The sequence below is a fragment of the Leucopleurus acutus genome (genome assembly GCF_964270905.1).
Source record: "Leucopleurus acutus genome assembly, chromosome: 13".
NCBI classification, from domain to species: domain Eukaryota; kingdom Metazoa; phylum Chordata; class Mammalia; order Artiodactyla; family Delphinidae; genus Leucopleurus; species Leucopleurus acutus.
Window position 1 is genome coordinate 55536508 of NC_139155.1, and position 23016 is coordinate 55559523.

The window sequence follows — 23016 nt, forward strand, 5'->3', positions numbered from 1 at the left end:
AGCTGTAAGGACTCCTGAGCTCCCAGGCAACAAGAGGCCCAACACAAAACCGACCACACTGAACACCGAGGTCATCTGAGGAAAGCAGGACTCCTCCCGTGGAGAGCACGCTCTGTTCCCGGGAAGCCCAGGCCCCCCACTCCTCTACGGGCAGCCACACCAGACCCTTAGCTCCGCGTGGTCTTTGCTCATCAGGTTGGTAAAACCTGTTGGCCAACCAAGTGCCACTGGGGCTCCCCAGAACCCCAGGGAAAGATGTGGACAATAGAAACAAGTTTCCTTGGCTGACATCAAGCCACCAAGGTTCTCTTATGCTGTAAGAATGTTTTTTCCAGGACTGCTTGCAAATGAGAGCCCAGGGCGGCCAGTGGACAGAGAGGCCGGCCTTCTCCCTCACCCCCTCCACCAGCTAGGGCGAAGGGGCCAAGAACGGAAGGCGGGGCCTCTCTGTCCGCAGCATGGGGGTGGGCCAGCACGCTTGTCCCATCTCTACAGCTGGGGAATTGGCTAGCTGTGGCTTCCTAGAAATGACTCATGGGAAAAACCCCACTGCAGTGGAGCATTTTCAGGAAAACCCAGTGGGCACACGCTTCTGCCCTCTCCACCTCACACCCCCTTTAAAGACCTTACCTGGTGCCAAAGGGGACAAATGCTCAATAGCCGGAAAGGCAGGGAGCAGACAGAAGGTAGAGAATTACTTTCCTCCACTCCACAGTCGGTGCTTAGAGCAGTAAGTGAAACACCCCCTCTGCCGGTGCATCCTGACTCATTTATTGACAACGAAGAAGTTCCGCGCTCTATCCACGACTGCAGCAGGTCCTGCGTTGACTTCAATGGGATGAAAGCTGGACCGTGGTTCACAGGAGTCAGCGTCTGTAGAAGGGAAAGGCTGTCCTCTTGCACAGAGAGAAGCAATCTGGGCTGAGCTCAGGCTGGGAGGCTCGGAGCAGCTCCTCCAGACGTCAGCGGCCCGGCGCTGTGAGCCTGGGAGTGAGACGTGTGGACCAGGCCCCCGGACTCCAATCAGGCACGAGGTTACAACTTCTGAAACAAGGGGTTGCTGAGAAGAAGGTCAGGGCGCCCCCCCCCCCCCCCGCCCCCGAGAGAAGCAGAGACAGGACCGGGACGTTCTGCCCCCACATCTAACATCAGCAAATGGCCTCACACTTAAATGGTGAAAAACAACGAAAGACGACCAGCGGTAAAGACCGCAAATCAGTGCAAACCTCATTTGACGTCACTCCCGCGTTAGTGCATTAACCTTTCTCAGTGACCCTATCATCTTATTTCTCACAATCTGCAGTTTGAAAGGAAAGACGTATTTGTGATCAGAGACGTGTGAAACGTGGCTTTACACGCATCCACACCCACTTCCTACACATCCACGCGCGCTGTCCCCGTCCCATCCCATCAACGGGAAAGGACAGCGCAGAGTCTGGTGGCGCAGCTGGGGCCGTGGTGGAGACGGGCTCTCGGCACTCCCCCGCTCCTGCCCAAGCGCCGGCGGCCAGTTCCAGTTCCTGATCGTGAACCTCCCTGTCTGAGCCCTTCCCTCCTCTCGCGGAGCACACCGCACAGAGCCGCGGCTCCCCCCTCCCCCCCACCCCCCACCTCTCGCACAGCCCACTCTGTTGCTTCGAGTGGCGAGTGGCGGCAGCTTCCCCGCGTGGAGGCGGAGGCGCACTCTCCAGCGGCTAGTGAGAGCCCGCAGGCTCAGTGTGTGCTTAGCCGTCTGGGGGATAAAGATACGCGAATAACATAACACGGGGGATGTGGTTTTTGATCCAAGACCACTTTGACTCTCCTGACAGCTGATGAAAACATCAGGACGGCTAAGTAGTATTCACCAGAGGAAGGGTTTAATGCAAGGCGCTCAGGGGACCCCTGAAGGGCCGAGGGGCGGGGGAAGCAGCCTGGAGGGTGCCAGGGAGACGCCCCTAGAAATCACATATGTATGAATGGGTCACTGCCTGGCAGAACCTACAAAGCAAGAGAGGTTAGCTCCTGTGGGTGTAGCCTCACTCTGGAGTCAGGTTTTATAAACACAAGCACCAAAAAAGAAGTCCTTTCTATACACAAATTTAAGTGTCAGCAAAGATCAAAATGCTAATTTATGGAAATTATCAATTTCTGGCAAGAGTTTAGAGAAGAGGATTTAATGTCCTCTGAAGGAGAGAGTCAGATGCATTCAGCTTACGTTCGTTTATTGTTGTAACATTTTGTTTTGAACATCAAACACTGCACCAAAATGAGCCATTTATCTTAAGACAGTTGTCTTCGCCATAAACTAAGTACTGAACTGATGTTTACAATTTCTGACAACTTAAAAAACTTGTTAGTGGCACTGCTGTGCCTAATAATCAAATATGTCATCACAGACTGAACGTAATGATTAAATTAAAAGAGTAAAGTTCTCCCTTCCCTTTCTTACCTTTAAAACAAACCAAAAAAAGTAGTTTTCACCTGGAAAGAGCACTTACTTTAAACAAAAACTCAATCTTCAACCAGTTTCATTAAACCCAGCATTCTCTAAAACAGAGGAAGACAAGGCTTCCCAGAGTAACTATGATGATACTTGAAAAGATGATAAAATTCCCTGGGAGAGTCTGTTTTCACCAACTTGCAAAACCTGAGAGTTTACTCTCTGCCCATTTCTTCGGTCTTGCCTGCAGCTTCAAGGACACCCTCCAGAAGGGCCACGTGCGGCCAAAGGCACGAGTACTTTCCGGATGGTGAGCTGGCTCTTGTTCCTAGACTGTCAACAGCTTTCATTTCATGACATCACACTAGTAAGCTTTTTCTTTTTCCAGCTGAAAACTATGCAGATGTTTTAAAGCACTTTAAAGCACAGCAAACACGATACGGACACGCGGGCCAAGTCTGCATGCTCTGGGCCCACGCGCGCACTTCGTAAGCCCTGCAGAGATGCAGATGTCAACGCTAGAGCCATACAAGCTTCAGCACGCGGACACCAAGGCAGATACTCAAGTCGGGTTGGACTGGAAAGAGGGAAAGGGGCCACGGCCATTTCACCAGTGGAGCAGCGGAGAGAGCGATTAGAAGAGCCCAGTCCACCTCGCGCCCCCCCCCCCCGTGACGTTGCCCGTCCCCGAGAGCAGCGAGAGGCTGCTGCTCCTTCATTAGCTCCCATCAGAAGGGTCTGTGTACAAACACACTCGAGGGCATCTCTCTTTCACAGAAAGAACAAATGTCATTTGTACCAAATGGCAATGGATTTTCAGCACAAACTTAATACTTTCTTAACACTATAGTAATAGTAATCATCTACTTTCAGCAAAAGGGACTCCTTTAAATAAGGAAAAAGACTCAGGTTAATTAGCATATGTACCCACTGGATCAATCTGCGGTGACAAAATGATAAAGTCTAGTGCTGATGGCCCCCAGGCAGAGGGGTCAGCCACCCTCAGTGCAGGGCCGGGAGACCTGGGTTCCCAGGTTCGACCCTCTAAGATGCCCCTGTGTCCAGAGAGAAGAGCTTATCGAGAAAAAGAAAGTGTCTAGTCAGAAACTCCTTAAAGGACAGCCAACAAAAGACTACAGAAGGTGCGTTATCAAGATTTCCGTACCGCACATAGCAAAGCCCTACGAAGCTCAGGGTAACTGCCTAAAGCAAACGTGGGGCGACAGGCCGATGGCATCTATGAGATGAAGTAACTGCAGGGCCACCGTACAAGGAATGGATTTCACTAACTGGGCAGAACTTCATACAAGCACAACCTATTTTCCCTGACCTACTGTACATAAATAAATTCTTTAAATGATGAGTCCTTGAGCTATTTACGGCGGGACGGTTTGCACCGGAGGAAGCGTGTGTGGCTCCGCCAGCCTCTGCCACTGAGAGCTGCGTTCCGGGGACTGTGCCATCGTCCCTGCACCCAACAGCACTGGGAAACACGGCTCAACCGAGTCAGGGACTTTCAACTCTCCAATCTGGAAAATAACCGCCCCCACTTCCCCAGCTCTAGATCAGCTATTATTTCGGTGGAGCAAACTACAAGGAAGAGTGGCCCTGCCAGACCAGCACAGGGAAAGCACAGGTGGGAAAGGAAACCGTGGGGGCCGGGGGCCGGGCCTGCACTGCTCTGCAGCGTTCCCATCGGGCGCCCGCCCTCCGCTCTGGAACCTGCCCGCTGCTCTCTCACCCAACGCAGGGCTGTGTGTGGGCCCTGCTGCTCTCAGGACAGCTCCTGTCTAACAGTTTTCTCGATTCTAACACCAAGGGGACCGTCCACACCCAGCCTCACCTCTGCAGGCTCGTGCTCACAGCTCTGCAGAGGCTTGTGGACAGAACCCCCCCTTCTCTGGGGCGGCCTGCTCGGGTCCGACAAGAGCTCATCACAACCAGGCTGGGAAACTGGGCTGCAGGCAGGGGGACGGAGAAAGGACCCTTCCCAGGACCCGTCACAAGTGCTCACCTGCATTTCCAAGGCCTCCCTAAGAACAGAGCTGTTCCTTGCTGTTTAACCAACTCCTGCTGCTAGGAAGGCTCTTACGGGCATCACACACATCCTGCAAGACCTGCTCCTTCCTGCCAGTCCGAGACACGACACCTCAGTTCAGGTCCCCACCGTGGAATAGTCACAGGTGAGAAGGCAATGATATAAGGACCTTATGTTCCCCCGAAGCCCACGTTTGTCACCCCGGGGGCCCGAGCAAGCGTCCCGTTTCCGTGGAGCAGGGAGGGAGGAGCCACAGAAGAAATGTGCGCAGGCGGTTTGGACCGACATCGCCACTGGAACCTGATCCCCTGAAGAAGGCCCTCCTTTGGAGAGAAACACTTTCAACTGCCCAGTGGAAATTAGGACACTTTACTTTGTGCAACATTTTGGTCCACTCTTAGCTTCTTTTTCCTTCTTTTTAAATCAGGCAATTAAAGGAGAACCCAGCACACAACACAGAGCGTGTGGGAGGACAGGCCAGTGATGGGAGGACAGGCCAGTGAAAAGAGCCCAGGCCTCCGGCCTCAGGCCCGAGCTCCCCTCGCGGCTCCGGCCGCGGCACCGAACAGCAGCCCCTCAGGGCCCGGGAGGGGGAAGCGGGAAGGCGGTTCCAGCCCCAGCAGCTTTCCCGTCCCTGCTGGTGCCCGACTGTCAGCACGTCTTGTCCCACACCTGTGGCCGGGAGGGGACCCCATGTCCTCTGTCCAGCAGAAGGGCTGGTCACCTTCCCTTGCTGCGTGGCGAGTGACGGAGGGCCTCCCGCTGGAGGTGCGGCCTCAGGCCAGGTCGTCCAGGTCCACCTCAGGGATCGGGTCTCGCCAGTAGCAGAAGGAGCTGAACTCCGGGCACGGAAAGGCGGAATTCTGTTCCTTGTTGAGAAGTGGGAACACGTGTTCCACGAGCTCGCTCAGTCTGTGATACCTGGCAGAAGGAAGTGGGGAGGAAGCACAGCAACTGTTATTCATCAGTTGATCTGAGAGCACAGACTGTAGGTTGTACAGCCAGTTACTCAGATTCCACAGATGGGAAGGATCCCAGACAGGCCTCCTCCTCAGGGCACTGCCACCCTCCTCAAAGTCTAGGCCCCTCAGCAACACCCCCCCCAACAGCTACGGCAGAGAAGACACCCCGGCAGAGAGGAAAGCCTGCAGAGGCAGGTGCAGTTCTGATTCTTGGCCCCTGGCTGCAGGGCTCCAGGCTGAGAGGTGGGAACGCACTTACGATGACTTGTTTCCTTTGGTCCTCTCTTGTATCAGCTCACCCTTGGGGTTCACGGTGAAGATCCTGCAGTCTGGAACTCCAACTTGTGTGTAAGCGTAGACATCCTGCAGCAGAAAACAGGGGGCAGGGTGGTTACAGAGAGAAGAAATGAGGAGATGGTCCTGCGGTTCCTGGGAGCCAGAAAATCGCCTCGACAGGAGACTGTGTATGGAAATCACGTGAAGCTGGCGCGGCGCGGCGCAGCTTTGCCACCGGAGCCGAGCTTTCGACAAACACAAACTCAAGAGCGGAGCCACCGCAGAGGGCGCTCGGGAAGCCAGAAAACTTGGGTGCCACGGAGACGCCAGGGGCCTCGGAGCAGGAGATGGGAAGCGGTAATCAAGGGGGGCCCTCGAGACCTGGTTCTGGGGTGAATCCAAGACTCGGCTTAGAATCACTCAGAACATGAGTCGGAACTGCTTGAGGAAATGGAACTGAAGCCACAGAGACAGAGGGCGTGCCCTTTGTCACACACCTACATTCTGGGGCACATCTCCACCGACAGGCCCTTCCTGACCGCTGGAGAAAATTTACAACAGGTATCAGCAGAACAGACATTCACTGTGCCTATACAACTGGTCTGAGAACTAACACAGGGCTATACCCTAAAAGTACACTCCTCTGAGTTTCACACACCACATCCGAGTGTGTAGCCCAGAAGACACACTTACGTTTGGACGGTTTCCAAAGGCCGCATAGAAGGGCTGCTTAGACGGGGCAAAGAGATTCCTGATATCATTTAGACACTCAATTTTGAACTTCTCTGGTTTCTTTTCTATTACTTCCCTAGGAGAAGAAAATACAAATATGATCACCAAATCCAAAACGGTAGCTTTCCTTGGTATGTGGTCCTAAAGAGACTTTACAGTGCTCACAACCAACCAGTTTTTTAATCCTTCATAACCGGTGTCTTTCTCCTTCTGTGCCAACCTGACTTCTCAACCGTGTCTGACACAGACCAGGTGAGCTATGTGTGAGTTAGAACAATACGGAACCAAGATGCAGAAGCTCTCGTCAGGCCCCCGTGTGCACGCAGGTGCACGCACACGCACGCATACGCACACAGAGGCACCTGTGGAAGGCGGAGAACAGGCTGCTGGGGGACAGCATCAGGGGGCCGCGGGGCAGGATCGTGCCCTTGTCGTTGACCCAGTGCAGGTAGCCGCGGGTCATGTCGGCCATGCCGATGGCGCGGGCGGAGCAGTACAGGAACTTGTAGCCATTCCTGAAAGAGAACGCGTCCTGTTTAGCCCGTGTGCTTTGGCTAAAGGGGGGAAAATGCGTTTTTCTTTTTAAAGGTCCAAATAAAGTTCCTCTCGTTTACTATGAAAATCAAATTCTTAAATTTAATAGAAAAAATTGTTAGGATTATTAAGATCTCACCATCCCATCAAAAACGCCATGGGTGGAAAATGGAGGTACATGCAACTAGGGATTACGCTAAATTTACAAGTAATGATACAGCTTCAGCATCTGGTCCGTGGAAGCCAAATGACAAAACAGACAAAGATTTGAGGTTATCTTTAAACAATCTGCTATAGATGAAAGATACAAAGGATTTTACTTATATAGGGAATTTCCAGAATGCAAATCATTCTATAAAACAAGGAGCAAAACTTTACCTGGGTAACTGACATACTCATAATTTTCATATTATGACATTTTCAACTTGTGCTTAAGACACTGTAATTCTGCAGATCAACTTAACTCATAGGTATTGGGATCCCACAAAGGCCAAGGCACTGTTTTCTCACAAAAAAAGTACTCTGACAGAGAGGACCCCATGGTAAATTGATTACCCCACGCATGCATGACCTACTTAAAGCAATACAATTAAAAATACTCAAAAAACCAAACCTGAAAATTGGCTCTCCTGTTAAATTACAGCTAAAACCCCCAAGTACAGCTATGATTATAGACACAGGCAGTGCCTACAACCCACAGCCCTGTGAAAACAAGACGACAAGGTTAACATGCGTAACAACGCATACCATGCCGGGCACAGAGCTCCTGTCCCACAGATGGCGGCTCACACTTTCCCCTGTGTGAGGCTCTAGGAAGGGGTGGGAAAGGAGAGCGGGAATAGCTGGCGCATGAACAAGATTTCTGTGGACTGGCTGATGAACACTTTTTCTAGCTTTTTCAAGCAAAATTCTAGCTCACCAGACACGTGGGTCGGGATACCTACTCATTGATGGAATGGTAGAGCTTTGCGATACCCTGATGAGTCCAGTCTTTACCCAGCTGTGGAAGGATCTGTCCTAAAGCATCAGATCTAAGAGGGCAGAAACAGACAAAGGTATCAGGAATCAAGCATATAAAGCCAAGTGTTTACCTATTTAGTTAAATACGAGCTGCCGGGTGGGGGAGAGGTGGAGGGACAATGCCCAACGGCGGTTTCCTTGGCCTGTGCACAGGAGACAAGGACCCCACCAGGGGTCCAGGGTTGCAGAAGAGCAATCAGACATGAGGGAATTGACCACCACACATCCTGTTTTTCTCCTCCCTAATCTATTTGGAGACCAAATAACTAAATCCTCCCCGAAGTTATCATTAATGTTTTTTTTTTTGGCTGCGCTGCACGGCTTGCGGGATCTCAGTTCCCCAGCCAGGGACTGAACCTGGGCCACCGCACTCGTAACCACTGGGCCTCCAGGGAATTCCCCAAGTGTCATTTTTGACGTTACGTCTGTACGGTCCCACCTATTTCCTCCCTCCATAAGATGACTCTGTGGGGACTGCACTCAGATGTACAGTGTGTACAGTTTAAAAACTCTCCTGATGGTGGCTGGTTGCCCAGGTGAGGGACCCCCACCACCACCACCACCACACACTGAGCTGGGCCCCCTTCCCTGTCACCCAAGGCTCCTGCTTACTTGGTTATCGTCCCGTCGATGTCAGAAATGATGACCTTGTCGTTCCAGTCCCACAGGTAAATGGTCCCCGCACAGCGGCAGGTGCCTTGATACTGGGTTGTAATGCTAAACACGACGTCATTTGGGCCGTCTTGGAGCTTCAGTTTTGCCTTTTATAAAAAGTATAAGAATAAAAATCAGAGTTTTGAAAATTCATAGCACATCACTTTGATGAAATTACACGCAACAATTAAGTCACACTTTCCAGGAATATGTGGTCAGAGAAACTGCTTATGATACAATGTTACATGAAAAAGGATCCCAGCCTCTTAAATATATAAACGTGTGTGTGTGAACACAGAAAGAATGGACGGAAATACACAAGACATCGTAACTGTTTAAAAAAAAAAAAAAAAGCTAAGAAAATCAGCGGAAAACACAGTTTTGGAACAGAATCTGAACATTCCCCAAACCAGCAGCAGCGTTTTGGGATCCCAGCTCAGGGAGGATGGCTCAGGGCTGCGCCCATGGCTCACACGAGCCACTGCCTGAACCATGTGTTAGGTGCCAGGCACTCTTCTGATCACAACCCGCCCCGCCCCCCGCCAACCTTTTCCTCTGTACCCGGGACTGCCCTGGAGCACAGCAGGACAATTTCATATTGAAAATGGGTGGAAGTCAGGGAGTGGGAAATAAAAAGGAAGGGGGAAACTGCATCTAAGTAAGAAAACGTCATTTCCCTATGGTTGTGGCTCCTAAAAGACAGTGTGTGGCCCAGTGCTGGGCCAGACGTGTAAGATTCATCCTGGAGGGGGCTTCCCTGGTGGCGCAGTGGTTGAGCATCTGCCTGCCAATGCAGGGGACACGGGTTCGAGCCCTGGTCTGGGAAGATCCCACATGCCGCGGAGCAACTAGGCCCGTGAGCCACAACTAACTGAGCCTGTGCGTCTGGAGCCTGTGCTCCGCCAACAAGAGAGGCCGCGACAGTGAGAGGCCCGCGCACTGCGATGAAGAGTGGCCCCCGCTTGCCCCAACTAGAGAAAGCCCTCGCACAGAAACGAAGACCCAACACAGCCAAAAATTAATTAAAAAAGAAAAAAGAATGCAACATAATTCTTTAAAAAAACAAACAACAACAAAAAAAACATTCATCCTGGAAACAGGCCGAGAACACAGATGCCCTGGTTCACTCCCAGACACGGAGGTGGGAGGCCCGGGGGTGGAGGAGGAGGAAGCGTGCTGCAGGTCCTCAGGTGGTCCCAGTGTGAGGGACGCTGCTCTCCCGGACGTAGGTGAGCATTTCCACGACCACACGCTGGGCCACGTGTGTAAGGCTTGGGGCCAGGCGGACAGGAGAGGAGACCCGTCGAGTTAAACAGTTACTGAGCTCACGTGACTTGGATCCACCCAGACCACATGCAACTCACGATCTGGTCTGAGGACAGACGAAGAGACTTCTTATAGGAGGTGGTGCTGCTGTGGCTCGGCGGCTCCGCAGGGATGGGGTCCACTTGGATGGATTCTTCCAGCTCCTGGGACCCCTCGTCACTCGATGAGTCTTCCTCAGCCGGCCTGTTCAACACAACCCCGTTACTGAAGAGGCAGCGGGACGTTTTACAGACGACAGCTTTTCATTTAGGATCAAGAAGAGAAAGAGATCCCAAATCCATTCTAGGAGGAGCCGTTCCCCAGACCCAGGGTACACACCTGCGTATTCCTCCTCCCTCTACAACTGGCCGGCGCTTACTCGCCCACCGTGACTGGCCATTTTCTGCTACAACCAGTGAATGCTACTAGGCCCGCTGATTCTTGTTGAAAAGGATACGTACGTTGCTAAAGATACAAATCTTTAAAATCTTTCTTAGTGATTTAAGAAACAAGATTTTATACAGTCCTTTCAAAAGAAGAGGGTAAAGAGCAAGAAGATAGACAAACCCGAGTGTTTAGAGAAAAGGGAAGAGAAAAGAACCTGATGGAGGAGGAAACAGGGCGGTAGAGACAAGAATGGCGTGTGTCGTGGCACCAATCCACGGGGCAGCCAATCCACATGTCCAAGGCAGCTCTACTCCTTCCAAGAAATGGAAGGGACCCACGCCCAACTCAGATCCTGTTACGTCTCCCCTGCTGTGCCTGACAGCCAGGGAGCAGGGCACCAGGGACAGCACATCTCACAATTCCGCAAGATCTGCTTCCCAAAGGCCTGCATTTCAGGGCATCCGAGTCCATGGCTCCAGGACAGGAGCAAGGTATTCAGGAAGCAGTGAGGAGTATATTTACTGTAAGCTGATGATATAGTCTACACACGCGCGCGCGCACACACACGCACGCACGCACGACGCACACACACAGACACACACACCCATGCTACACGGCACGGCTTGCAGAATCTTGGTTTCCTGACCAGGGACTGAACCTGGGGCCCCAGCAGTGAGAGTGCTGAGTCCTAACACTGGACCGCCAGGGGAGTCCTGAAGCTGATGATATTTTTTAAAGAAAAGCGGAAGTTATCATCTGCTAACTGAGCAGCAGAAGGAAGCCACTGACTGTCATGCACGTCCACAGGACAAAGACATTTCTGACTAAGAATTAAACAAAACGGCCAACATCAGCTTGAATGCAGTGGCCGAGGCGGGGGAGCCTGGAGAGACCGGGGGCCCCCACCTGCCACTGGCTGGCTCCTTCGCGCTCGACGGCCGGTCGATGGGCGGCGGCACCTCCGATTTCCCTTCCTTGGCCTCTGGCAGCTGGAACGGCAAGATAACAATGACAGTGTGCAGTTCTCCCCCTACGGACAAGCAAAAGTTCCTCAGTACAGTAGCTCTCTCCAGGAACGAGCAAAACCGCTTTCTGAATCCGCAACTTAAAAACGCTTAAGAAACAAACTTCCTCTAGTTTGAGTCAAAAGGACAGAAACCTGAGAGAGAAGTCATATGCTGTTTGTGCAGAAAGCTGCCTCCACAAAGTCAGGGGCAGGAATTGTTGAGAGCGCACCAGCTCAGTCACACAGCATAATAAAACTAGGTCCGCGGCAGGGATGCTGGACCTGCAGAACAGAGGGGACTGATGCCCCTCCCTCCAGCGGCGGAAGGTGGCAAGCTCTGGCTTCCAGCCGGTGACGCAGCACGGTGGAAACGGCATCAGCTCTTGGGGCAGACTTAAGGTCACAGCCCAGCTCCAGCCCTCACCAGTTACGTGCCCTCGGTCGAGCTACATCACCTCCTTGTGCTCCAGCTTCCTCACCTGTAAAACAGGAATCCAAACACCTACGCTGCTGGGCTGTCGTAAAGGTGAGAGGTAATGCAGCACGGGAAGCACCTAGCATCAGACCTGCACACGTAACTGTTTAAACACGATGACTACTATTATTAAAAGAGCATTATGTGGCCCAACTTGTGCTTGGCAAAAAGGTTTCTTTTGAATAAACCAAAGATTCACTTCTTTTCAGCCCATGGAAAGGATCACCTCCAGCTCCGTTACCTGTTTGGTTATGCTCTCTCTCTTACGCCAAAACCACCAGCGACCAGATTTCTTTGGCATCTTATCTTTGACCCAGGACTCAACTGTGGCCTGAAAACAATCAACACAGGTGAGTCTAGCCATCTGTCAGTCACAAGGCACTCGACTCCTTTCAACCATTAATGTGCAGGATGGTAAGCAACGCTTTCCACACCTCCCAGACCCCTCTGAAAGATGGACAGTGTCCTCTTTTGTGGCAGTTCTGTGGTATGAGATTGGGTGGTCTGGCTACGTAGGAGCAGCCCTCTTAGGGGCTGGCAGGCAGCCTGCTCTAATCATTTCTCTACCCTTGGGAAACGTGGTTCTCATGAGTTATGAGGACCAGCTAGGCTGATGATGTCGTCTTGGTGGACAGATTCAGAGCAAAGCTTCATGTTCTACATGTTTTAACCACCAGCTGAATGAACCACATCGCTGCCTCGCTTCTGGCGGCCACATCACCCTCTTCTTGCTGCTTCTTTCCATATTAACGGGAGGAAATGTTTTCACTTATTCTGTATTTAACTAACAATCAGTAAAATCTCTCAACCTTCATATATCATCAGAAACCGGTATAAATATCTAGTAAAAATGGCAACGATATGGCAGCCCAGGTAATTTCCTACACTTCGGGGTATGAGATAATTTGAGTGATAATATTAATTTTAGAATATTAAATCAAACTGAACAGTACCGAGTTTAGAAATATGCACATCTGGATTTTTCGAAGCACTACATGCTGTAGATACCTCTGAGGGGGGCAACAAACAGCGGAGGATCTCACCTTAGGTAAGCTCTTCTGGAAGACCTGCAGGCTGAGGATCATGGGAGCCGCCAACGCCCAGTTGTAGTAACTGTGAGAGTAAAACCGTGCAAGACCGTCACACAAGAGAGGAGAGGGCGGGAGGGAGAAATACCACATAAAATGCCTTATTCTCTTCAATGAAAAGATGATCAGCTCAGTTGCTTGCCACATAAGTAATCTTTGCTTCAAGCCAAACTTCTCTGAGCAGAGAAGCAGCACAATGTACTGGGTGGGCCAAAAGGTTTGCTCGGTTATTTCCGTAGGATGGCTCTAGTAGCACTCAGTTGTCTTTAACTTCATTTGAAACAATTTTGTTAGATTGTATTTTGACAGGTGTCACATCAGCATGCATTTAAAAAAAGACTTATGGGGCTTCCCTGGTGGCGCAGTGGTTAAGCACCCGCCTGCCAATGCAGGGGACACGGGTTCGATCCCTGGTCCAGGAAGATCCCACATGCTGTGGAGCAACTAAGTCCGTGCGCCACAACTACTGACCTGCGCTCTAAAGCTCGTGAGCCACAACTACTGAGCCCGCGTGCCACAACTACTGAAGCCTGCGCACCTAGAGCCCGTGCTCCGCAACAAGAGAAGCCACCGCAATGAGAAGCCCACACACCACAACGAAGAGTAGCCCCCACTCGCCGCAAGTAGAGAAAGCCTGCGCGCAGCAACAAAGACCCAATGCAACCAAAAATAAATAAATTTAAAAGAAAGAAAGACATCAAAATTGGTGAATTTTTGTGTAGCCATTTTAACACTGAAGCTGGAAGAAAAAAGCAACATTTTCAGCATATTATGCTTTATGATTTCAAGAAAGGTAAAAATGCAGCTGAAACGCACAAAAAGATTTGTGCAGTGTATGGAGAAGGTGCTGTGACTGAACGCTTCAAAAGTGGTTTGTGAAGTTTCGTGCTGGAGATTTTCGCTGGACGATGCTCCACAGTCAGGGCAGACCAGCTGAAGTTGACAGTGATCAAACCAAAACCATAATTGAGAACAATCAATGTTATACCACATGGGAGATGGCTGACATACTCAAAATATGAGTATGAAAATCATTTGCACCAGCCTGGTCATGGGAATCGCTTTGATGTTTGGGTTCCACATAAGTTAAGGGGAAAAAACCTTCTTGACCATATTTCTGCATGTGATTCTCTATTGAAATGTAATGAAAACATTCCGTTTTTAAAGCAAATTGTGATGGGCGATGAAAAGTGGATACTGTACAACAATGTGGAACAGAAGAGAGCGTGGGGCAAGCGAAATGAACCACCACCGACCACACCAAAGGCCAGTCTTCATCCAAAGAAGGTGATGTTGTATGTGTGGTGGGGTTGGAAGGGAGTCCTCTATTATGAGCTCCTTCTGGAAAACCAAATGATTAATTCCAACAAGTACCTCTCCCAATTAGACCAACTGAAAGCAGCACTTGACAAAAAGTGACCAGAATTAATCAACAGAAAACGGGTAATCTTCCACCAGGATAACACAAGACCGCATATTTCTTTGATGACCGGCAAAAACTGTTACAGTTTGGCTGGGAAGTTCTGATTCATCTGCCATGTTCACCAGACATTGCACCTTCGGATTTCCATTCGTTTTGGTCTTTACAAAATTCTCTTAATGGAAGAAAATTTCAATTCCCTGGAAGACTGCAAAAGGCACCTGGAACAGTTCTTTGCTCAAAAAAGATAAAAAGTTTTGGGAAGATGGAATTACAAAGTTGCCTGAAAAATGGCAGAAGGTAGTGGAACAAAAGGGTGAATACGTTGTTCAATAAAGTTCTTGGTGAAAATGAAAAATGTGCCTTTAATTTTACTTAAAGAACTGAAGGCACTTTTTGGCCCACCCAATATAAAACAGAGTAGCATTTCAACACCTCATTTGAAAATAAAGCTGAGGCTTTACCTTCACTTCAAAGTCACTCACTGCCCATTAGCTCGTTTATATGAAATGTCATATTTTATAGCAAGAAAGACTGTAATGGTTAAAAACAGCACTTGGGGAAAAAAACCTGCAAGAGTATTTAATAATTACAAAAGCAAGAGTATTTACCGGTTATATATCCGTATTACAAGGTTGGGATTGTCTATAAGTCCAGGGTTTTCTGCAAATTCATGGTAAGTAATGATATGCTCCATAAATTTCTCTGCAGTGTAAAACAATAATTATCCATTTGGTTAGAGATTACATAAATAAATACCCATATGAGATTATCACAATACTACCTACATTGAAGGGACTATAAGATTTTTAAAAAGTCCTTTAAAACAAACAAACAAGAAACCCACCAACTAACTTTTTTATATGCATCAAAAGCAAATGTCAGACACTTGAGGTTTTTTTTCCCCCAGGACAAGAAAGAACACTTCTTTTCTACTCCCCCTCTGCTACCACTCCTCCCGCAGATGGGAAAAAACAAAACTAAAAACCAAAAACCAACCAACCAAATAAAGAAAAATGGAAGTAAGTCAGAAAGAGAAAGACAAATACCGTATGCTAACACATACATATATAGAATTTAAGAAAAAAAAAATGTCATGAAGAACCCAGGGGTAAGACAGGAATAAAGACACAGACCTACTAGAGAATGGACTTGAGGATGTGGGGAGGGGGAAGGGTAAGCTGTGACAAAGCGAGAGAGAGGCATGGACATATATACACTACCAAACGTAAGGTAGATAGCTAGTGGGAAGCAGCCGCATAGCACAGGGAGATCAGCTCGGTGCTTTGTGACCGCCTGGAGGGGTGGGATAGGGAGGGTGGGAGGGAGGGAGACGCAAGAGGGAAGAGATATGGGAACATATGTATACGTATAACTGATTCCCTTTGTTATAAAGCAGAAACTAACACACCATTGTAAAGCAATTATACTCCAATAAAGATGTAAAAAAAAAATTAAAAAAAAGAAAAATGGGAGAAAGGGATAAACCAGGACTCCTAGGAAAATAGATTACAGATGCGGCGAGAGGGAGGAAGATACGAAGGCACAGACGTGCACACGCTCCACTCCGTAACCAGTGAAAACTGAGCTTCATTCTTCTAAGTAGGAGAGACTGCATACCTGGGGAATACTCGTGGGGGTCTTACAGCGTTAAGTGCACAAGTACAAGCTACGTTAGAAAAAACAATCAGAACATTTTACAATGCTTGGAGGAAAGAAACCAAACACACACCAGAATTTGGCGTAGGGTCTCGTCAAGAAATAAATTCCAAGCTCTTGCAGAATAAACGAGAACTGCGCATGAATTTCTGTACGCTGATCGCAACCCTGCGCTCTGATGCAGGCCAACAGAGGCAATTCTCCCCGGGGTTGCTCCTCCTGGCAGTCTGTACATTTATTACTTTTACTTGCCGTTTCTGCCTCCCCCAATGACAAACTCTACCTAAGTGAACAATATTCTTTTTAAGTATAAATTTTATAGTTTACATAAATTGTATATCCCCTCCTCCACCTATATTTTTTTAAAGTGAAGGCTTATGAGGATTATAATTAAAATGTGACCTATTTAACTTTGTCCCTAGAAGGAACCACCGGCCGTAATAACACGCTCTTAATTTCTAGCAAAAAGTAAAACAAACAAATAGAATTAAGAGGTGGAAAAGAGGCACAGTGATCACCCTGTGACGCTAAGAAAAAGAAGGTTCAGGGAAGCACAGACATGAGGCTCAGGGTGCCTGGCCTGCCACATGCAGAAGATGAAGGATGATGTTAGTTGTAAAAAGAAAATCTTCCCTTAGAGGAAAGTCAATCAAGGGCCACTAGCCAAACTGAGAAAACATTAAGAAGAGTTCAGTTTACAAAAGGAGGGAAAACCAGAAAGGCCGAATAACTTGGGACAGACGTACACACGGCTGCTCAAGCCACAGCAGAGTCGTCTGAACCGGCCCCGCTAAGCAGCTCCCTTGTCTTGTCTTGAGCACCTTTACTCTCCTGCGCCAACTCTCAAGATGAGACAGAAAGTAATCCCTTCTACCTTTAGCCAGAAACATCCATCTACTCAGAAGACAATCAATTTTGGCAGCCTCAGGCCCTCCTCTCCTGTCTCAGACTCGGGGCAGCCAGGCCCCAGTCCCACAACTATTCTTCCAACAACCTTACAGAAGAGAAGGTGGCCAGAGCTGCACTGACCCCGGCCGCCCAGCAGGCGGGCCGCCCAAGACCTCGGCCCCAGACACGTGCCGTCTCCCACCCATTTACCTGTGGCGTCACCCCAACACAAGGTACCTAAGTGAAGGGCCAAGAGTCCGACAGCAAAGGGGGACCCCGGTTACCTGCACGAGACCCCGCGAGCTGGATTCCCACAACGGCTCAAGGCTGCTTTCTCAGTGGGGCAGGCGTGACTGCTGGCCTACCTTTAGAAATCTCTCCGTTCTCGCTGAGGCCCCCGCAGAGGGACAGGGTGACGTCGGGCAAGTCCATGGCAGAGTCTGAGAGGCACTCGGTGCCGCTGTCGGCGGCCGCGCTGCCCACAGACTGTGGGGACTGGGAGCCAGAGAGCGTGTCGGACTCGGGCCACTGCCTGGAGCCGGGCTCCGACTCGCTGCGGGAGGAAAGCATGGCCTTCACACAGCTGCCCGCGTTCCCAGCTTCCCAACCACAGGGTTCCCTGGGCGCTGTGAACAGGAGCAGGCTGACCTGCCATTGGACGCGGCTTTCCTTAGGGAGTGCTGAAAATCCTATCACAGATGACCCTGAAATAACCTAACAGCACTGCTGAGGAATTAACTGAATACAGTGAACACGTCACAAACATCATTACCGTCATTCACAATAATGCGAACTTTTCAAAGGTGGCAGTTCTGACTTAAAGGGCCAAAAGAGTTATAAGCATTTATTTACATCGTATGATGAAAATGACAGAGTAATTAAGAAAAATCTGATGTTTGAAAACCTTTTGATCTTAACTTCCTAGAAAAGGCTGCAGTGCTATATACATCCTGTAGAAAATGCTGTAGTCCAAGGTTGTATTATTTTTAAAAACAAGGCTTTTCTAAATCATCTATTACTTCACGAAATACAACAAAGAAATTAACCAAGTGAAAATTCTCAGGAGCCTAGACACACCTCAAGAAAGAAAATGTACTGAGAAACTAGAAATAAGCTGTTCTTACACTAGTGAGCGCCAGAACCAAAGTCGAGGGTATTCAATATTTTCACTTTTCTAAATAAGGTTTTAGAAGCTGATCCTAAGGGAAACTTTCTGTAATGGAGCATAAGTTTGAGAGGAAAAAAACCCAAGGAAATGACGCCGTAAGTCTCTTAGTCATGAATGTTTACTGCTCTATTTCAATGTCACATTGAAATACTGTTCTAGAATTTTCAAATTCTTTTACTTTTTTTTTTTAAAAAGCCAGTATATGAATGTATGCCATCCAGTCAAGTTATATGATCATTAGGGAAAAATCTGAAATTTGAACAGTAGGTGGCAGCAGAGTACAGATGTGTCATAAATAGAAAGCAGTTTCGAACACGATCATGTTTTATATCTGAGCCTCTGAAGAAAACTTTAGGTTTTTGGAATTCTCTCTCCTAATAGCAATGTACACACATATCACAATACTGAGATCAATCGGATCAACAGAATGTGTTCCTCACTGGAAATGGTGAAAAAGCCAAAGCCACCTAAAGCAGCAAAACCTGCTGTTACGCTGGGGTCCCAGTGCAGGCCGACCCCTGGAGTAAAACACAAACACCCTTGTCTTCAACCTCCTAGGCACACGGCTAGGCCCCCCTGCAGTCACGTGTGGCCACTTGATCAGATGACTGAACTGTCCATGTGGACAGAAGGTGTGTGCTGTGTCCTCCCCAAGCTGGGCCCCTGAGTAAACTGCCCCACGTGATCCTCTCCTTTCCCCACTGAGGCCCCGGAGGGCATGGTGGAGGCTCAGGATGGAAGGAGCTTGCGCTCCTGAGCCCCTGTGTGCAAGGCCTCCCACCAAACACCAGCACTAGAACAGCATCACGTGAGCAAGAAATCAACTGCTGTGGTCAAGCCACCAAGGTCTTGAGTTTTATCAGTCAGAGCAGCTGGTGTGACCCTCACCGACGCCACCACTTAAATGCACAGAGGACCCACCTGACTCAACAGGCCGCCAAACCCATGAGACTGATGTGATTTAGGGTAAAGTTGAGCTCTAATTACAAATACTGGCTATTCAGTCAAGACGGCAATGGCCACGATGATAAAACAAATGCTTACAAGCATTCCAATAATCTCACTGTCTCTCAGTGTTTATGAATGTCTCTAGAAACAACCAGCTTCTGAGGTAAGGCTTGGTGAATGGCAACGGTCCCAGACGGTGAAGTTATAACAGCACAGGGAGGCCCCACTGCAGTAGTCACGCTTCCCCATTTTTTAAAAGGGAAACTAAGAAATCTGTCTTAGGAATCCCAGCGTAAATAAATGATTAAGGACTGGGAGATTGGAAACAAAGAGATAATTTTAAGACAACTTACATTTTAACTTTCTTATTGGAAAAAAAAAAGGACCAGTTTTCAGTTCTCTCACCTTAAAAACCCAGCTATTACTTCAAAAGAAGTGGATACTTGGAGACAAATGTAGGGCAGAAAGCTAGGAAGGAGTTTTAAGGATCTTCCAAAACTATCTGTAAAAATTTAAGTATCTTCTTTTCAATCCCATCTTTCTATTTTAAATAAAAACTTAAGACATGCTTTTCAATAATTTACCTAAAAACGTTTAATTATGTGTGACTATGGCTCAGTATATTCAAGCCATACTTCTCACGAGAAAAGTAAATTGTTTTTTATAGTCATAGATAGAGTATTATCATGGAATTTCCCCAAGAATGGAAGTGACCTTGGGAAAACAGTGCAAGTCTATCGCTGCTGAGATCTTGGTGTTATTCCAAGGTGAGAGTCACGGAGGAGAAGGGGGAGGGGGTGCCAGGGGTTGCGGAGAGCTGAGCTCCAGGGGTGCACAGGCCCTAGAAGGGGCCCCACCAGACCCAGGACTGCAAGCAGAGACTCACTGAAGAGTGGAGGCCTTCTTTGCAAAGCATCTCTGAATAAAGATATTTTTTTTTACCTTTAAAACACATAGTAAAGGAAACAAATGCTAATGAACAGGAGTTGCTAAACTGAAGTCACACCCACTGTTAGGCCCTTATGTAGGCTTCACTGGTACACCTTACCTTCTTACTGTATTGAAAATCTTTTAATAGGTCAATTATTAATTTCAAATCACTACAGTCAAAACAACACATGTACAATTTCTGAATTTTCCAAAATCTGAAGCAATCATCCAACTTATTAGCTAAAGGATACCATCCCCATGCTCTTTTTTCTCAGACAGAATGCTTTGCTCTAGAAACGTAGAGAATATTTCAGAGCTGCCCACTCTTCAATCTAAAATCCACTACCTTTTGGGGAAGTAGAGAGCTGCAACCTCAGGTTCTAGCGCCTTCAGGTCATCCAGGTAAATATCATCAGGTCCCTGGTGCTGGCTTCTCTTGTGCACACCTGTTTTCGTTTAAAAAAAAAACAAAACCATTGGAGATGAGAACTTGGTTATTCTCCATTTACAACTCTGCAAGAAAACAAAGGTTTGCAAGTAATAAAACAGACCACGATTGGAATTACGTTGTATTTTTAAAGGTGTCAACTAACCTCTTTCCCTGTGTGGGTTCTCATCATCCACGCGAATGGAAGAGGGCGTCAGGGTCGCACTCCTGACAGCCGCCCAATAAACACGCGCTGAGTCACGCATTCTTTCACCTGCTCTCACGTGAATAATCCTGGGCCCTAAATCGTTTACACTTGAAGGTTAACGTTTATTATATTTACAGCACGAACAACGGAGACCGAACCGGAACCTGACGTGACTACCAGCATCGAGAAAGAGGCCATCATTCTAAAGCCACGAGGGGAGGCTTGCGGGGAACAGGGTGCTCACTCGGTGCCTGCCAAGGGCAGGACCCCTCACCGTGGGCAAACCTGGCAGTCAACGCCTTCGACACAGGATCACGGTTAGCATCGCATAGTGGGACATGATGAGATGCAGTAGGGAGCATCTTCAATTCAAAAAATAGAGAATATTTAACCCAAATCCAATCACGCCTCTAGAGCTGTGCTGCCCACTCATCACTGCCACACGTGGCTGCCGTGCACGTGACCTGACCTACTCTGAGTGAGGTCTGTAAAACGTGAGAAGTGTGTGCGTGTTTATCTTTAGTTCTATGCTATTTCAACACGTGCATTTCATGCGTCTACCATCACAGTCAATATAAAATACTGTCACCACACAGATCCTGCTGCGACCGTTTACAGCTCTACCCACTTCTCTCTTGTTCCCTCCCCCACCCCACTGCTAACCCCCAGCTGCCGCTAATCTGTTCTTCCCTTCTCTAACTTGGTAACTTCAAGCATGTTATATAAATAGAATCATACCACATGTAACTTTTTGACACTGGCTTGCTTGCTATCTTTACTCATCATAATTTCCTCAGATTCATCCAAGTTCTTGCGTATTATCACTAGTTTGTTCCTTTTTTTCCCTTAGTATTTCATGGTATGAAGCACTTATTACAGGTTGCTTAACCATTCACCATTCAAAGGACATCTGGGTTATTTCTAGTTTGAGACTATTAAGTATAAATCTGCTATTAAAATTACCGTACAGGCTTTTGTGTGAACGTAATTTTCACTTGTCTGGTATATTTTCCCAAAATTATGATCCAATGCCTCTGCTTCCTCACCCACATATGATGGCGCTACTATTTTTATTCTGGTCATTCTGGTTTTAATTTGTATATATCCAAAGAACAATGATGTTAAAAAAAAAAAAACGAAAAACACATACCAGCTTTCCAAGGTTTACTATAAAAAATGTAAAATTATCTCCATAACGTCTACATTAATTACTTGTTAAAACTATAATAGTTTGAATTTACTCTTTAGCTAGAATACGTTAGTAAACTTAGTTTCACTTGTTTATTTTTACTTTTTTTTTTTTTTTAATGTTAGAAGACTTAAGTTCCAGTTTAAGGAAATACGGGAATGTCCCTTTGAAAAAACAATCAGATACATCCAGACTGAGAAAGTAAGTACACAAGACAATAGCCCGGCTCTTCAAAGGCCAGCACCCGGGTGCAGAGGGGGAGGAGTGGTAGTGGCGGGTGTGTGCGTGCGCGCTCATGTGCGCACAGGCACACAAGCTGTTCTAAACAAAAAGGTTAAACACAAAAACCAAATGCAGGGCTTCCCTGGTGGCGCAGTGGCTGAGAGTCCGCCTGCCGATGCAGGGGACGCGGGTTCGTGCCCCGGTCCGGGAAGATCCCACGTGCTGCGGAGCGGCTGGGCCCGTGAGCCATGGCCGCTGAGCCTGCGCGTCCGGAGCCTGTGCTCCGCAACGGGAGAGGCCACGACAGTGAGAGGCCCGCGTACCGCAAAAAAAAAAAAAAAAAAAAGTTGGGGGGAGAAAAGAATGAGGCCAAATCCATGGTGGAAACTACCACTCGGTGTTCTATCTCTCCAGTCTATTCCTGCCTTGAGTGCCGAGAACAGGGGTCATTATTCCCTGGACTAAAACCGGAACACGGGATACCCCCTTAGCAGTTCTTAGAGTAGCACACGTGACTTGAGAAGATGGGCTGAGCTAGGAAGAAGCAGGTACCTAGTTCCTCACCGGCCGGGTGAGCACATGTGGCCACAAACACCCCTGACAGTCATATTCTTTTATTTTAAATGAACTGTTTCTGAGGGACCCTGAAGGCCCATACCTGTAGTGGCTATTAAGTCAGTTTGTGATCGTCTAACTTATGGTGCTGGCATGTTTTGAAAAGTGAAGTAGGTGTTAGGCTCTATGTGACAATTGAATATTTTTAGGGAAGGTTTTACTTCCCTAAAAATAGGCCCAAAGCCAGTGTTCAGATATACTGTATCCAGTATCAATGGATAACTTTATATTTTTCAACAGTAAGAATGTTCTGATGGATGTCAACTACTCTCCAAAAGTGAGAGCTGCAGAGCCAGGAGCTGCACCCTGTCTTCTAACCGTTAGAGGATTCCAATCAACAATCAAAGGAAGAGCACACACACTAGTAACCGGTGTGCATTTATTTAAGGCCCATATCATTGCACCAAAAGTACTTAGCTTGGCCTCAACTAACCAGATGTTTC

General features: G+C 48.2%; 1 protein-coding gene across 1 annotated transcript in view; it reads right to left on the minus strand.

Moving 5' to 3' along the window:
* Nucleotides 1-1944: 1944 nt before the first annotated feature.
* LPIN2 (lipin 2) overlaps nucleotides 1945-23016 on the minus strand; it is a 59129-nt gene continuing 38057 nt past the window's right edge. The window contains exons 7-20 of the mRNA XM_082853717.1: nucleotides 20506-20662; nucleotides 20259-20358; nucleotides 17232-17419; nucleotides 14931-15024; nucleotides 12855-12924; nucleotides 12053-12142; nucleotides 11237-11319; nucleotides 10003-10147; nucleotides 8597-8745; nucleotides 7909-7995; nucleotides 6793-6945; nucleotides 6392-6506; nucleotides 5682-5785; nucleotides 1945-5381 (exon numbers count right to left, since the gene is read on the minus strand). Of these exons, the coding sequence (XP_082709843.1) occupies nucleotides 5237-5381; nucleotides 5682-5785; nucleotides 6392-6506; nucleotides 6793-6945; nucleotides 7909-7995; nucleotides 8597-8745; nucleotides 10003-10147; nucleotides 11237-11319; nucleotides 12053-12142; nucleotides 12855-12924; nucleotides 14931-15024; nucleotides 17232-17419; nucleotides 20259-20358; nucleotides 20506-20662 (1680 nt within the window). The 3' untranslated portion in view covers nucleotides 1945-5236. The remainder of the gene's footprint in view (nucleotides 5382-5681; nucleotides 5786-6391; nucleotides 6507-6792; nucleotides 6946-7908; nucleotides 7996-8596; nucleotides 8746-10002; nucleotides 10148-11236; nucleotides 11320-12052; nucleotides 12143-12854; nucleotides 12925-14930; nucleotides 15025-17231; nucleotides 17420-20258; nucleotides 20359-20505; nucleotides 20663-23016) is intronic.